Source organism: Sphaerodactylus townsendi, linkage group LG08 (genome assembly GCF_021028975.2).
Source record: "Sphaerodactylus townsendi isolate TG3544 linkage group LG08, MPM_Stown_v2.3, whole genome shotgun sequence".
NCBI classification, from domain to species: domain Eukaryota; kingdom Metazoa; phylum Chordata; class Lepidosauria; order Squamata; family Sphaerodactylidae; genus Sphaerodactylus; species Sphaerodactylus townsendi.
The window spans coordinates 15,731,391-15,747,933 of record NC_059432.1 but is presented as its reverse complement, the minus strand read 5'-3'; the positions used below and the strand labels follow the sequence as shown (position 1 = coordinate 15,747,933).

General features: G+C 46.0%; 1 protein-coding gene across 1 annotated transcript in view; it reads left to right on the top strand.

Annotated features, from left to right (window-relative positions):
• The window catches only part of LDB3 (LIM domain binding 3), a 237,885-nt gene that overhangs the window by 202,021 nt on the left and 19,321 nt on the right, over positions 1-16,543 (top strand). The window contains exons 13-15 of the mRNA XM_048506860.1: positions 6,567-6,706; positions 14,014-14,344; positions 15,273-15,453. Of these exons, the coding sequence (XP_048362817.1) occupies positions 6,567-6,706; positions 14,014-14,344; positions 15,273-15,453 (652 nt within the window). The remainder of the gene's footprint in view (positions 1-6,566; positions 6,707-14,013; positions 14,345-15,272; positions 15,454-16,543) is intronic.

The following is a 16,543-nucleotide window of genomic DNA, read 5'->3' as shown; positions in this document are numbered from 1 at the left end:
AAATGTGCAGTGGAACCTCGGTTTTCGCCGGTAATCCGTCCGGCGACTCTCGGCGAAAACCGAAACCAGCGAAAACCAAGGCTATGCCGTTTGTGCATGTGCTACGCAAACGGCGTAGCAAATTTACGCAAATGGCGTAGGCGAAAACCGAAGGCAAAAAACGGCCGGGGGCGACCGGTGAAAACCGAAACCGGTGAAAACTGAAGGCGACGATAACCGAGGTTCCACTGTACTGACTTGGCCGACACCTGGCTATAGTTCCAGCAGTTAATTCAGAAGCACCCGATGGACACCTAAGGACTGTGAGTACAGGGATGCCCCAAGACTTTGCAAAATATCTATAGGGAACAGGCCAGTGCTTCTTAGATTTTTGATATAAGCATTCGTTATTTCCACATTACGTATTAGAGTAAATTGTTGGATGATATGCAAGCGTCTTCCTTATGTAGTCAACCCAGGCAGGTCCCACAGCCTCATCTGATTGGATGGAAGTCCCCCGTATTGAGGGAATCCCTGGGTAGGAAGTGCAGGGACCACATTTTTTAAAGAGACAGGCATCACTTCCAAATGAAGATCCGCCAGTGCCACCTGCATCTCTACAAACACCTTTTGGGATCCAGATGGAAAAGAAGCGTCCGCCTTGTGGCTTCTCTACATGCCGAAGGTCATGTGATGTCGAAAATAGGTCTCCAGCCCTGCTACTCTCACACCGGTTGTCTACGATGAGGCTTCGATGGGCCGAGATGGTTTACATTTCCCCAGAATTAGAAATGTGGCTCCTGTGCCTGTCAAATAGTTGTGAAATCACCACCAATGAGCTTTCAGGGTTTCCATAGGGGCCCAACCACAACACAACGTCCCAGGATTCTCCTCAGACCAAATGTGGGCTGAGCTTTGCTACGTGTTTCTTCATACCAACTTGGTTCCAAAGCTGTGTTTCATAGCAAAAGTCTGAAACTGAGGATTTACTAGTCGTGTAAGCCAATAACCATCCTTTTCGGGCGTTGTTGGATCTCCTGCCGTGAGAACGATAGGTAAGTCGTAACCTCAATTGAATGTACACCTGTGGAAAATGAACATTACATACTTTAGCCTGTCTCATCTTACAGGTACCCTTAATAAAAGTACATATTCTGACTTGTAGACTGTGCGTGAACTTGCCAGTTCTCCCACCACAGACGAGCCCAAACTTCTAATGTATTTTCTTTAGTAGGAGCAACAACTCCGTCTTTTCTTTCTTTTAGCGTCAGCTCGAATCCTTCCACTTCCATCACGTATCAGTCCCAAAGGAGGTATCTTGTACTTCTTTATGTACATGCTACCAGTAACAGTGAGCCGGCTGCTTTCCGTTTGCTAGCTGACAATTAGGGAAGCCTTAATCTAAGTAACGACTTCATTGCGGCTGGTTTTTCTCTCCGCACCCCCGAAAACTAATAGTTTGGAAATGTGTTTCTTTGTTTGACTAGCTGTTCCGTTTACAGATGTAACTCCTGTACAAAATGTGACTGTGGTTGTTTTTTGATGCTTTTGACCTGTTCTGTGAAACCAGCAACAATTCCCAAACTCTGTTCCTCCCAGCCCTGTTTTATTTTGTTTTTACAGAAACAAAAATGACAGCTGATCCCTTTCCACAACTGACCAAGCTTTGCTAAATCTTCATTTGCAAAGTATTTCTTTCTTTCTTTTAGGAGTCTCTTCTTCGTCTTTGCCATTTCTAACCTGCCTTCTTCATTTAAAATGCCTTGCTGGATGTTACCATTTTGTTATCCGAGCTGTGACATTGGAGGGTTTTGTTTCTGAGCAGTATGGGTTTCTTTCTTAAGTAAATTTTAATTTCTTAAAAGTAAATTCTTTCTTAAGTAAATTTTAATTTCTTAAAAGCATAGCACTTTAACAATACAATACAACAACCTTTATTAGGCATATTAAAATAGGCTCCAGAGCATTACAGACATTTCTGAAGTACAAATCAAAAGTACATTCAAAACACAGACAGATAAACTGTATCTAGCAATGGACGTTACTTAGAAAATTCTGTCACTTGTAAAAGAAATTTTGTTACTTTTTCCAAGAGCATAGCCTCTGTGTTATTTAACAAAATCTCCACAACAGAGTTGTCAGAGCCTCTTTCAGATTTGTCTAAAACCTGCCCAGGAGAGAAATTCCTAATACCCACATATCTCGGACAGTCAAGTATAATGTGAGCAAGAGTCTCCACTTGGTTTTTACAGTGTGGACAGACCCATTCCTGGAGAGGGATAGATAGGTAGCGACCCTTTGTAATGGTCGATGGGAAAGTATTGCATCTGGCCCTTGTAATAATCCATCTCTGTTGGGGTTCAGTTAATAGTTCAAGATATTTGGCTATGTGCCCCGGTTCTGGTACTATTCCGACAGAAAGGGGTGAGCATGATTTATTTGCTAGGCCCAACAAGATATGGTATTCCTGTTCTGGAAGTCTGCTTTTTAAGGTTTGCAGAATCTCTCTGGGTGACAGCATACAGAGATCTTCAAGTATTAAACCTAGAGAGTAGATTTTTGATTTAAGAAGTTGATACCATTCGGAGGCAAATAGGTCTGGGCGCACAATATATGTTAAACTGCGAAGCATAGCACTTTAAGAAGAAACTGCAGTAGCTAACTAATATTTATTATTTGCTTATTAAAGTATTTGTAGCTCTCCTTTCCCTCCTGGAAGGGGGATCTTGCAATACTAACAAAACATACAGCGCTACATCAAAACAGCAAAGTCAGTTAAAACACACACACACACACACACAACTGAATTAACTGTAACAAATCAAGACAAATTAGGTAGCAAATGAATGTACTCAACCCTGGGAACACTTAAAAGCATGGGACTATATCCTTTCATCCATGTGCGGAAGCCCCGTGGAGTTATCCCACATCCTTCTTCATTGCTGCAGGTGTTTCTGATCCCCAAAAAGACCATTCCTCTGTGCAGAGGATTGGCTGTGAGGTTCAGTAGGCTGGCTTGAGGAGGCACAAGGGGGCCTCTTTCCTCAGCAGAGCTCTGCTGGCGGAAGAGCAGGGAGGAGAGACTTCTAGTCCCACCTTGATTTGACCTTTCCCCCAATCCATGCCCCCCCCCACCTGTGTTCCTCTTCACAGATCCTATGCAGTGGTGGCGAACCTTTGGCACTCCAGATGTTATGGACTACAATTCCCATCAGCCCCTGCCAGCACGGCCAATTGGTCATGCTGGCAGGGGCTGATGGGAATTGTAATCCATAACATCTGGAGTGCCAAAGGTTCGCCACCATGCCCTATGGCGTCCTGAATGATCTTATTGGGGTCCAGAGGAGCTGGAGCAACGGAGGAAAATTCAAGAAAACTGTAACTTCTGTAGATGGAGTGATGAGATACTGTCCAGAAGCTTCAACCCCTCCCAAAAAATTCAAAATCCTGCATTTCTTTTGATGGCAGTATCCGCAAATATAATTGAATTCGGAGTTTCATACTGCCCATTTGTAAATTCAGAATGATTTCAGTTCATTTAAGAAGACATTTGTCCCCAGAAAGTACTCAACAGCAGAATTATACCCTTCTAAGACCATTGACCAGAGTAGACATTTTTATTTTATTTTATTGGATTTTTAATACTGCCTCTTTCCTGAAGGGAATAATTCTGCTTAGGACAGTACCATAAGAATGCTAGAAATTTGACTGGATCTAAAACATCCCAGGATAGCCAACTGTAGCTCTCAGGTCTATTGTGAAGCGCAAGACAATTTTATCTTGCCTCCAGTAGCACTACCACATTTGAGTCAGAATGGATAGTTTTCCCTGTAAAAAAAGGAAACTGTTTTCAGAAACTGTAAGAGACAGAAAGAGGCTCATTCCGCACATGCAGAATAATGCACTTTCAAACTGCTTTCAGTGCTCTTTGAAGCTGTGCGGAATAGCAAAACCCACTTGCAAGCAGTTGTGAAAGTGGTTTGAAAATGCATTATTTTGCGTGTGCGGAAGGGGCCAGAGATAGTCTACATGTTAACTTCTGCATGTGCAGAAGGGGCCAGAGATAGTCCACATCTCTCTTGAGGGTTTTTGTGTTCCTCTGATGCCTTTAGTGGCAGGTACTATGTACCTAATCACCTTTGTGGTGATATATGTGGCAAACAATTATTTTGGCTGCTGACTTAGGCCCCTTTCGCACATGCAAAATAATGCATTTTCAAACCACTTTCACAACTGTTTGCAAGTGGATTTTGCCATTCCACACAGCTTCAAAGAGCATTGAAAGCAGTTTGAAAGTGCATTATTCTGCATGTGCGGAATGAGCCTTTTTGTGTGAAACAGGGATGTCCAACTCTGGCGCTTCAGATGTTCATGAACTACAATTCCCATCAGCCCCTGCTGGCATGGCCAATTGGCCATACCAGCAGGGACTGATGGGAATTGTAGTCCATGAACATCTGAAGCGCCAGAGTTGGACACCTCTGGTGTAGAGTATAGAGAAGTCCTGGCAGATACAGAAGCCGATCGTCCCTGTTTTACATCCTGCAAAATAATCCTATTCACTCATTACTGATCTAAAGTTTGTTTTGAACTGTGGATTTTTGCAGAGCAGAGGACTCACGATCACCCCTAAAGTGTAGATTTCCGTCAATCTGGGTGGATTTGCACCTGCAGTCGCCTAGTGTTCAGTGGGTGGTGCGCACGGCATGCGCAGACTCAGAACAGATTCTCTGTTTCACGGGACGGTTTCTACATTTGGTGTCTGTATCATTTATCTCTGATTGTTTGTTTGGAAAGTGATTCAGAGGGCAGCTTTGAGGGCCGCTTGCAAAAATGTAAAGAAAAACATAAAATGATAAAAAAAATGAACAAACATTAAAAACCCAGCCAATAAATATCTAGATCATAAAACAGCGAAAATCCCCAGCGCGTTCATTTAAGTTCTTAAGTTCATTTAAGTTCTTCTCAGTTTGCAATGCCCTTGGCTGGTGGCAGGCTGCATGTGCCAAATGTTGAGAAACTCAAGACAAGCGCTTCGGCTTGGAGTTTGTGCTCTTTTCATTTGCCGTAGGCACCTCTGCCTGAGGAAGAGGGGGATTTTTTTAATTTCTCCCCTCTCACTGCAACCTTCTCATTTTGATCCCATGATTTCCTTGGGATCCACTAGCCAACAGGCCACAATTGGGGGGGGGCGGGGCAGGGATTAGAAGATTCCTTGCACTGCATAGGATCCACGCCATCCCCTCAATTTGAAACTGTGTCCTAAGCACATGCCCATTTCTACAATCTTCCTATCTTCCCTGCTACCAGTTACTGATTTTCTAAGATGCTCTGGGAGATCTTCATAGATTTTTGAGCGCTAAAACTGACTGGCCGCTTTTAAACATCACAGGGTCGTCTCTGTCAACCAGGAATTGCCCTCAGTTGAACAAAGTCTGTAAAGTAATACTCAGCTATCAAGTAATGCACTAAATAGCAGGGGATACTTGACTGGAAGCTGGTTAGTTTTGGTTTCCCTCTTTGACCTTCATCAGAGGCTCATTCCGCACATGCAGAATAATGCACTTTCAAACTGCTTTCAGTGCGCTTTGAAGCTGTGCGGAATAGCAAAATCCACTTTCAAACAGTTGTGAAAGTGGTTTGAAAACACATTATTTTGCGTGTGCGGAAGGGGCCAGGGATGATCAAATGGAACGGCTACGTTGAATCGAGTGCACAAACTGCTTCCTTTCGCCCTCCTGATCTCTCTTTTTGCCCGATAGGTGGGGGAGAGTGGTTTCTGGCTCAGATCTGATACCCTGTGTAGTTCTAACCCAGTCCCAACACCAGATGCCCCTTCTGACCTGCAAGGTGTCCCTCCCAGTGCAAAAGGAGAGGATTCTTCATGGGGAAGATCCTTTCTTTTCTCTCTGGGCAAAAGCCTGTCAAATTCAGGAATGGGGAAGAGTCAGAGCCCACAAGAAAAGCAACCACTGCTCCGGGTCTTTCTCCTTGCTGAAGGGTTCGTTCTGCTCCCACTGACGGGAGTTTGGCTGAAATTACTTTCTTCCTTGCGAGCCAGGTGTGGTTTCCCCCCAAATGGCAAGCGGTTGGCAAAGCTAGACCAGTCATGAGGCAAAAGGAATCTTCCCACTGAATCTTACTTTCTACCCGGAAAACTTTTCTGATAGTTGGAAAGAATACTCTGATGTTTGGTGCTTTACAGACTTGCAAACCTCAACCATAACAGTCCTCTTTCTCTTTTAAACTTTTGGTTTGTAAACCAGCCTTTACAAGTACCTAGATCCGTGGTGGCGAACCTTTGGCTCTCCAGATGTTATGGACTACAATTCCCATCAGCCCCTGCCAACATGGCCAATTGTAGGGGCTGATGGGAATTGCAGTCCATAACATCTGGAGTGCCAAAGGTTCACCACCACTGACCTAGATGCACACCTGGGCTAGATTTTTAGACTGCTTTGTTCTTTCCGATGGAACTTTTGGACAGAATCCTGTAATATTCTGTAGAAGCCCCAACCATTCTTCCGCCATTTTGTTCATCTAGTCGTATGATGTCTGATTGGCTGATAGCTCTGCTTTGGTTTTAGAGGTCCAGGCCAATCTTACACCTCTGCGCCAGCTTCCCACGGCCCAGCACCGTACCCCGGCTACAGTGAAGCCCCGGCTCCTGCTTCGAAACCCAGAGTGGTCACCACTGCCAGCATAAGGCCATCTGTCTATCAGCCAGGTAAGCAGACTCTGGACTCTAGAATAAGACTGCCCTTGACCCCACTCGGGAGTAGAGAGGGAATGTCAAAATGGAACAAAATTCTGAATCCACACGGTATGACAATATTGTAATTGTTGGACTTCCTGTCCATGCAGGAAACTCCAACAGGTGAATGATTACCAGGCTAGCCTGAGCTCATCAGATCTTAGCTAAACAGGGTCGCCCCTGGTTAGTACTTGGATGGGAGATCCCCCAGGGAAGTCCAGGGTCACTGTACGGAAGCAAGCAGTGGCAACCCACCACTGTTTGTCTCTTGCCTTGAGTACCCTACAGGGTCACCATAAGGTGGCGGAGACTTCATGGCACTTTCAACCACCAATATCCAGTGACATGTATACATTGTTGTTTGGCCACAGACACATATCTAGAAGGTGCTGGTTTTACCTAAGCCAGTGGTGGCGAACCTTTGGCACTCCAGACGTTATGGACTACAATTCCCATCAGCCCCTACAATTGGCCATGCTGGCAGGGGCTGATGGGAATTGTAGTCCATAACATCTGGAGTGCCAAGGGTTCGCCACCACAGAGTCCTAAGCTCAGTAGGTGCTACTTATTCATGCACTAAGAACAGGTTCCCTTGTTTTGCCTGAGGGCCAAAATGAGTAAGATATATTATAGCTGCTCTCCGGTGAAACTTTTTGGAAGTTCTTCACTTCAGAAACAAAATGTGTGCATGGGGGCTTTTCCATATTCTCATTTTTCTCACTTGTACATTCTTGTTTCTTTGGAGCAGACGTTCTGTTCCACATGTATTCTGCTTCCTCTAGTGGTCCATGTGATATTATTGTGGTTTATGTTCAGTGCAAAAACCTGCAGTTTAATTCAGCAGGGAGACCAGCCGTGAGGCAAAAGGAATCTGGGATAATATCGAATCAACCACTAGAGGGGGCAAAACACATGGGAAAACAGAGACACAAGAGGAAGGAAAATGAGAATGCAGAAAAGCCCTATGACAAAGGGATGTTAGAAAATATAGGTCTTGGGCATACATCACAATGTCAGACTTGTCTCCCCTAAACAAACAAACAAAAACTGCTATGGGCAAATTAAATCATGCTGAAATATGTAAATAGCATTATTACATTGCAACTTAAATTGCAGCTTTCTATTTTGACTGGTCAGAAAGCTGGGACCGACTGCAGCTTCCTCCATTTATTTATTTGTTTGTTTGTTTGTTTTCATTTCACTCCTGGATTTCTTTTCCCACTGGTAGTTTTAGGGCAGTAGCCACATTGGTCTGCAGTGGATGAGCTAGATTCAAATCCAGTGGAACCTTCAATTATATTTCCCGTGTGTAAGCTTTCAAGAGTCAAAGCTCTGACACAGTATCTGATGAAGGGATCTTTGACTTTCAAAATCTGATCTTTGTTGCCAGTAAAGAAGAAGAAGAAGAAGAGTTTGGATTTATATTCCCCCTTTCTCTCTTGCAGGAGACTCAAAGGGGCTTACAATCTCCTTGCCCTTCCCCCCTCACAACAAACAACCTGTGAGGTGGGTGGGGCTGAGAGCTCTCCGAAAAGCTGTGACTAGCCCAAGGTCACCCAGCTGGCGTGTGTGGGAGTGCACAGGCTAATTTGAATTCCCCAGATAAGCCTCAACAGCTCAGGCGGCAGAGCTGGGAATCAAACCCGGTTCCTCCAGATTAGATACACAAGCTCTTAACCTCCTACGCCACTGCTTCTCCTTGCCTAAAAGGAAAAACTGGGTGCCTATTCATGGATCCATTTTCCTCTGATGGTTTAAAGCACTGTTTGGGAAGGAGACAGTCACAGTAGAGACATACCACCCCTTTGCAAGGCCGGCTGTGATATTTTTAACAGTAAACAGGCAGTCTCGTTGGATTTTAAATGGTGCTTTGTGGGGTGAAATAGTGCTGGAAAGGGGTATGCTTCTAGCTTCCCTTCTGCCTGATTCTCAACATCTAACAAGCACACACTGAAACCTTTGCGTTTATCCTCTGCTACCAGTATTTGCAAGCAGCAGGTATCAGCATGTAAGACCCTTCAGTGACTGCCGATTTGAGCATGACAGACATGGATTTAACAAACAAGATGTACTTTATGAGCATTTCCCATCATTAAGACTCTGCAGCCCTTCCCCAACTGTCTCCCCGCCTAGTTGCTAGCAGGGAAGGGATAGCTGTATCAACAACAGATACAGATTTGCCTTGAAAAGCAGGTATTGTCACTAAGACATTTCGGATTGTCGTAATGGTTGCACCAAAATGTCATTTTCATACTTGCTTCATAATCATTTTGGTGAAAGAGAAAACACACTTCTTTGCTTGCTTGGGATTTGGAACAAAATCCTGTTCTTCCCCTTCATAAATCAATTCACCATGTAGAATTGGAGATTCCTCTTCAAGTCACTAGGTGGCAGGAACGTACTTAGTTCTTTCTTGCAGGTTCTCAGAGCCTGGAAATAAATTTAACCTCGCAATCCACAGATAGCTTCTCCACTGCCCTCCAAGAATACTCTGTCCCTATCAGGGGCTCTCTGGCGTGAGGGATTTCTTGCTGCTGGACCAGACAGCTTGCAGGATGGAAATTGCATTCAAATGCTTCTCCTTAAAAACAATTCCATGCAAATAAAACCAGAGTCTCAGAAAGGGAGAAAGAGATTTTCTCAGCTGCTCACCGACTCTTTAGCTTTGCCTGGAGCAAATTATCTTTTCAGAGGCAGGTCTTCAAATATGAGATTTCTCCTTATCTCTAGCTAAAGTGCTAAATCTCCAGGGAGAAATAACATCGCATGGCAAGCGAGGTGCGGTGATTAAGAGCAGGTGCACTCTAATCTGGAGAACCGGGTTTGATTCCCCAGTCTACCACTTGAGCTGTGAAGACTTATCTGGTGAACGAGATGAGCTTGTGCACTCCAACATAAGCCAGCTGGATGACCTTGGGCTAGTCACAGTTCTTCCGAGCTCTCTCAGCCCCACCTACCTCACAGGGTGTTGTTGGGAGGGAGCGAGGGAAAGGAGTTTGTAAGCCCCTTTGAGTCTCCTTGCAGGAGAGAAAGGGGGGATATAAATCCAACTCGTCTTCTTTTTCTTTTTCTTCTTCTTCTGACAGTGTGATTTAACTCTGGTGGATTCTGCATAGCCTGTTTCTAACGAGTTGCAATCGTTATAAATGAACTCATTTCCCCTTTTTATTAGTGGAAAAACAAATTCATTTATAACTATTACAACTCGTTATAAATATGCTGTGTGGAATCCGCTTCTGACTTGCCAGTCAAAATGGGGCTGCCAGGTCACCCCTGGCCACGGGGTGGGGTGGGGGGAAACAATTGCTGCTGTTACCACGCTGCCTGGTAACTTTTAATAGCTCCAGACCACCCAGCTCTCGGCAGCGCAGGGGAACACAAACGGGACCCGACACAGCGAGCAAAGTGAATAAAAAGAAGGTTTTGTTGAGATGCTGACCTATGTGAGATGCTGACCTGCCTAGCAGCTTTACAACGTCCTAAATGCCCTTTCTCCCGCCGGGAGTCCAGGGGAATCCAGGACAGTCCACCACCATTCATTAACAAAACACACAGTAACCAATCACGCATTTGCAATGCATGGGAACCAATCAGAGTTCGATGGGCAGCCCCTTCTTGGATTTCGCGGCTGGAGGAAGGCGAGGCGATGACGTAGGCACTGGCGGGAAGAACACAAAGAGCCCCTTGGGTGCCTGGGGTCGGGAAACGAAACTTGATGACGATGGCCCCCTTATCTGCCTGCTGGTGAGATTAGGCAGGGTGAGGCGCTTCTTCCGGGGGTCCCCTTTGTCAACGTCCATTAAGACTTTTACAAGTGAAAGGGACAGGCTCAGGTGGAGCAGGGGTGGATTCCTGCCTCGAGCCAAGGAGGTTCCATGCAGACGCAAATACAGAGGATACAAAAGATAACAATCAATCTTATTTCCTATCTAATACAGTTGGTTCCTACCTACCTAGTACAGAAATAAAACATTGTTTAATCTTTATTCAGAGCACAATCCAGAAGTGGAATAAATTCACTTCTGGCTGCGCTATCACTGTTGCCATCTCCAAGTTGGAAAACTCCTGTAGATTTGGGGACAGAGCATGGGGAAGGTGAGAAGCGCAGTAGGCACGATGCCACCCTCCAAATCATCCATTTTCTCCAAGTGAACCGATCTCTGTAGTCTGTAGATCAGCTGTAGTTCCAGGGGATCTCCAGTTCCCACCTGGAGGGTGGCATCCCTAACCCATAGTGGGCCCATGCCTATATGATAATAAGAGAACGAAAAGTACTAGCTGCCGAGGAAAGAGAGTAAAGGAGCAAAAGGAGAATATTCTTTTTTTAAAATGATTTTATTAGTTATGTAAGTGAAGATTACAAAAGGTTTTCAAAAGTTCGACAAAAGATAACCGATGTGATGATTAAATACCATCGTAAAATATAGTTTTACATCTTTTCTTCCAAATCGAGTACAATACATCTTCATCATGTGTCACCTTCCAGAAATAAAGGAGGAAGGCATTCCCCCTCATAAAGATAAGTTCATACCAATAGAGGAGGTATTTAAATAGATCGGGTCAAAGACCAGGAAAAGAAGGAATCAGAGGCTGATTCCGCATGGGCCAAAAACAGCGGTGTGAAAACGGTGTGAAAACAGTATAAACCCCTTTACACCATTTTAAACCCTTTTACACCATTTTCACACCATTTTCACACTGTTGTTTTTGGCCCATGCGGAATCAGCCAGAGAGAATGAGGAGAGAAGAAGAGGATAAGAGAAAGTGCATAAGAAACTGGATTCAGAAGTTCTTCCAAGAGCTTATGCTGCCCTTTTATGGTACAGCTAGTACGTTCTATTACATTAAGTACTTTACAGAAGATTGGTACCAACTATATCTTATAATATTTCCGTATTTAACTTGTTTTTATATACTATGATCTGTTTCATATATTATACATCTCTTCGTTCGTATATCACTACATCATAGTTAACCTTTTAATAATCAACTGGGTAAATATTGACCTTTTAATTCTTTGGTTATATAGTTTGTCCAGAGTTGCCAGTTAGTGACAAAAGTTTCAGCTGGGATTGTTCGTATTTGATATAAATTCTTGTCCATAACGTAAAAGTAAAAAGGGAAATATTCTTGATTCACTTGGGGGTCTGCGAAGGGTTAATGGCTGGTGGCTATTTTATCCGGGAGGTAACAGCTGTTAGTGAATGGAGGCATTATAAGGATGGTGGAGCATAATATTAGAGGGCAGCACAATGGGGGCATTCTCCCAAAGCAGCTGAATTTCAGGAGAGACCATATAGCTTACCCTATGGATCAGTGAGAACCTGAGGAAGGGGTCAGCGAGGCACCCAACAATACCACAGCTGTTCTGTCCAGAAAGACCGGGGGCTTTAATGATCGCCCGCAGATCAGCTCCAAACAATTTTCTTTAGGAAAATAAGCCTTTTCGGGGAAGGGAAACCAGGAACGAGCTAGTGGAGGTGGGGAACAGCGGGGAGACAGTGGTGTCTTAGGAAGAAACGCAGGTCCCACCGCTTTTAATAGAAGGAAAGAGATGTGACGGGGAGTCAGGAAGCAGCATTAACAACGTTTTCCCTTCAAAAAAAGAAGTCCCTGCAGCAATCCAGTTCTTGAAATGACTATTCAGTGCAATGCATGTGAGCTGTAAACCTGGCTAGCCAGGGGAATTTGTCCTGGTAGGTTTCTTTGTGGGGAAAAAGGACAGTATTTCTGCAACAGATTGAAAATTGAATCTCCAGTGGCTTATGTATGCCTTAATGCCTTCATTTGTACCCTGCCTTCTCCCCTAATGGGGATCCAAAACAGCTTTTCGTCCTCCTCTTGATTATTTCATCAGCACAACAACCCTGAGAGGTCACCCAGCAAATGTCCACAGCAGAGTAAGGATTCGAACTCAGGTGTCCCAGATTCTAGTCCAGGGGTCTGCAACCCATGGCTCTTTCGTCCTTGTATTGCGGCTCCGCGTGGCTGGTTAGCGGCCGAAAAGGCGAGGGATCGGGGCGGGGGGGCAACGAGGGGAGCATTCCTTCCTTCCCTTCGGCCCTCGCAGGCGGCTCCAGGCCTCATCCCTGCCTCTCTTCTTCCTCCTCTCTCTCTGGAGAACCGAAGGCTTCAGATCCAGAGGGGAGGGGGATACCTGCGAGTTTCGCTGCAGCCTCAACAAGGAGCAAAACAAGAAACCAGGAGCGCTTCTACTGCCGCCTCCCTCACATCGCCCCTGCAAAACAGCTCCGACCTCCACCGAGGAGCCCGCCAGCCACAGAGGCAGAAAAGCTCTTCCTCAGGGCTACATTACCTTTGTTCCGCAGCTGTCGCTTGCCCACCCGCGGGTCCCCCCTAACTGCAGGTTATTTTAAATGTCAAAAAGTATTTGCAGCTCCAAGTGTTTACTTTTCCTTGGAAAATGGGTCCAAATGGCTCTTTGAGTGTTAAAGGTTGCCGACCCCTGTTCTAGTCCAACCATACCCCAGACTGGGAAGAGGAAAGAGGTCTCAAATTCAAATGCAAGCCATTTGGAGCCTTTAAAATGACTGCTCACTTAATTCCTGTACCTCTGTATGTGTAATATAAGGTGACCAGACGTCCCGCTTTTGGCGGGACAGTCCCGCCTTAAACCAATCTGTCCCATGTCCCGTGGGGTTTTTAACTGTCTCGATTTTGCCTTCTGGGGCGCTCCCCTTTTCCTGCCCTGTGACAGGGCAGGAAACAGGGGAGCGCCCCAGAAGGCAGTGCGGCAGCCTCCCACGCACACGGCCGGAGAGAGCACACTGCCTTTTGGGGCGCTGCCCAAAAGGCAGTGCACTCCTGCGGCCGCGCGCATGCTCGCCCCCCCCCCCCGTCCCAGTTTTAAAAGGTGACAATCTGGTCACCTTAGTGTAATAACATTTCAGGCCCTTATGTTCCACGGTCCAGCAGTAATTTGCTGCTTTGTCCTGAACACTGGAGGATGAAGGAAATGCTTCAGACCTCGCACAAATGCCATCACCGCATTCTGTATGGCTACAAACGCATTTGTTTTTTTCCTTGAACAAAAATTACTTGCAGCAGTGTTATGGGATTGCTGGTACCCTTGAAGAGCCACGTGAAAACCAGACTTTTGTTTTTGTAGTTTATTTGGATCCAATGAAAGAGGATTATCGGATATCCTGGAATCTTTTGCAGCGATTTGTGGGAATGGGTTTAGGAGTGAGGGTCTTCTGAGGCAGGAGGTTTTGGTCAATGGTTCCAGTCGCAAGAACATTTTTGTTTACTTTAAACAGCTCCTGCTCCTGCACCAGCACCAGCCCCGATTCATTCATATACTCCAGGTGACACGGAGCCTTCAAGCCGCCCTCCCTGGATAACGGACGACTCGTTCTCCAATAAGTTTGCTCCTGGGAAGTCGACAACCACAGTCACAAAGCACATCCTGCCCCGGGGTGCTCCGGTGCCGCCGCCGCCGCAGCCTGCCGCCGCTCCATCTTACCCACCGCCTTCAATTTCGGCCTCCTCTCAGGCTCCGGCAGTCGCTCGGGGAACAATCCAAAGGGCCGAGCGCTTCCCAGCCAGCAGCCGAACTCCACTCTGTGGACACTGCAACAGCGTAATCAGGTACGGCCGTGGGTTTTTCTGAGGTCTGAAAAGCTTCATGTCGTGGGGTGACTATGAGCGTTTCCCCACTTACTCATAGCTCCCTATGCCGCGCGCTACTCTCAGCGCGCGTCATTTCTGGCGCACGCCCGGGCTTCGGGGCCATCAAAAGGCGCCGTTTTGAAGAGCACCAGGAATGACGCGACAGCTGAGGGGTACGCAACTTTAGCGGCAGCTGTCCGGAGGTAAGGCTGCGCTTATGCGCGCGCCCCCCCCCGTAATTAAGTGTGCCGGGGGACCCCGCGCTATTTGGCCACAGTAGCGTGGGGCAGAAGGTAAGTGGGAAAATGCCCTTAGAGTAGCGGGCACATGAATATGAGCACATGGAACTGCCTTTCATTTCAGAGGGCAGCCATGTTGGCTTGTGGAAGTACAGCTAGATTCAAGTCCTGTAGCGCCTAAGAGACCAACAAGATTTTCAGGGTGTGAGCTTTTGAGAATCAAAGCTCCCTTTGCCAGATGTGTATCTGATAAAGGGAGCTTTGATTCTCGATACCCCGAAAATCCCCCTGGTCCCTAAGATACTACTGGACTTGAATCTAGGCGAGAGTGTCTTATAACTGAGTCAGACCATTGGTCTATTGAGATCAGCATTGTCTACTCCACAGGTGTCAAACTCGTGGTCCTCCAGATGTAATAGACCGATGCTGGCAGGGGCTGATGGGAATTGTAGTTCATGAACATTGGAGAGCCACAGGTTGCAGACCCCTGGTGGAGGATTGGGATCTCCCTTAGAACTATTGGCAACCTACTCTTCTTAGAATTCATTGAGGAAAGCCATGACAGTTTAAATGTTATGCAGACAACGCAGGTTTAGACAGTGAGTACGTCCTTTCATGTTTGCTTCACAAACTGTTGCATGTGGTTCAATCCTGTTCCTCTTTCACAGGGGTCCTTTCCTGGTAGCCATGGGACGTTCTTGGCATCCCGAGGAGTTCAACTGTGCCTACTGCAAGACATCCCTGGCTGATGTCAGTTTTGTCGAGGAGCAAAACAGCGTGTACTGTGAGCGTTGCTACGAGCAGTTCTTCGCCCCGACCTGCGCCAGATGCCACACAAAGATCATGGGAGTAAGTTCAAAATAAAGCACACACGCATGCCAGGAAGTGAAATGTTTGGCAGAGTCAGGCCCGTGAGGAGAAGGATGGATTGGGGCTAGTCAGCACTGAAATGGAACAGGAAGGGAAAGGAAGGTAGCTGGGTTCATAGAGGACATCAAATTGTTTGGAATGATGGAAACTCAAGAGCAGCGGTTCTCAACCTGGGGGTCGGGACCCCTTTGGGGGTTGAATGACCCTTTCACAGGGGTCACCTAAGACTCTTTGCATCAGTGTTCTCCATGTGTAAAATGGATAAATGTTAGGGTTGGGGGTCACCACAACATGAGGAACTGTATTAAAGAGTCATGGCATTAGGAAGGTTGGGAACCACTGCTGAAGAGGATTGTGAGAAGCTCCAAAAAGCCCTCCCCAGATAGGGGAACAGGCAGTAACGCAGCAGGTAAAATTCAGTATAAGTTAAGTGCAAGATTATATATGTTGTGGGTGTAACCTCTAACTGTGGGTTCTGTGGGGCAGAACTTGGAATGAGTTTGCAACAACAAATTTTAAAAACAAAATGGTTTACTTTCTTAACATATAACATCAACATTTAACATCACACTTCAAGGTCCTGTTCAGTTTTGCATTTTCAAGTCCTTATAGTTACAGTCTGCTGATACTGCCAAGTCCAATTCTTCTTTGCAAGTGGGTTGGCTCCTGACTCCAAGGGCTTGATGAACAGGATTCAACATGATGAAGGTTTCCAGGAGAACTCTCACCCATTACAACCACAAAAAGAAACCCTTAACAAGGTGTTAAGGGCTTACAGAAATCAAGGTCCGAGTCTGGTAGCCTTGTCTCCTCCAAACTACATGAGGTCTGCAGCCTCTTGCTGCTTTGAGTCTCCACCCCTTACTGGGTCAACCCATTCTGAGCATGGGGGTTACATGGGCAGTGGTGGAATTCAAATAATTTAACAACCGGTTCCGGTGGTGGGGTTCAAATAATTTAACAACTGGTTGTTTACAAGCACCATTTTAACAACCGGTTCTGTCGAAGTGGTGCGAACCTGCTGAATCCCCCCACTGGTTGTGGGGGAGGGGGATATCTTAGACCAAGA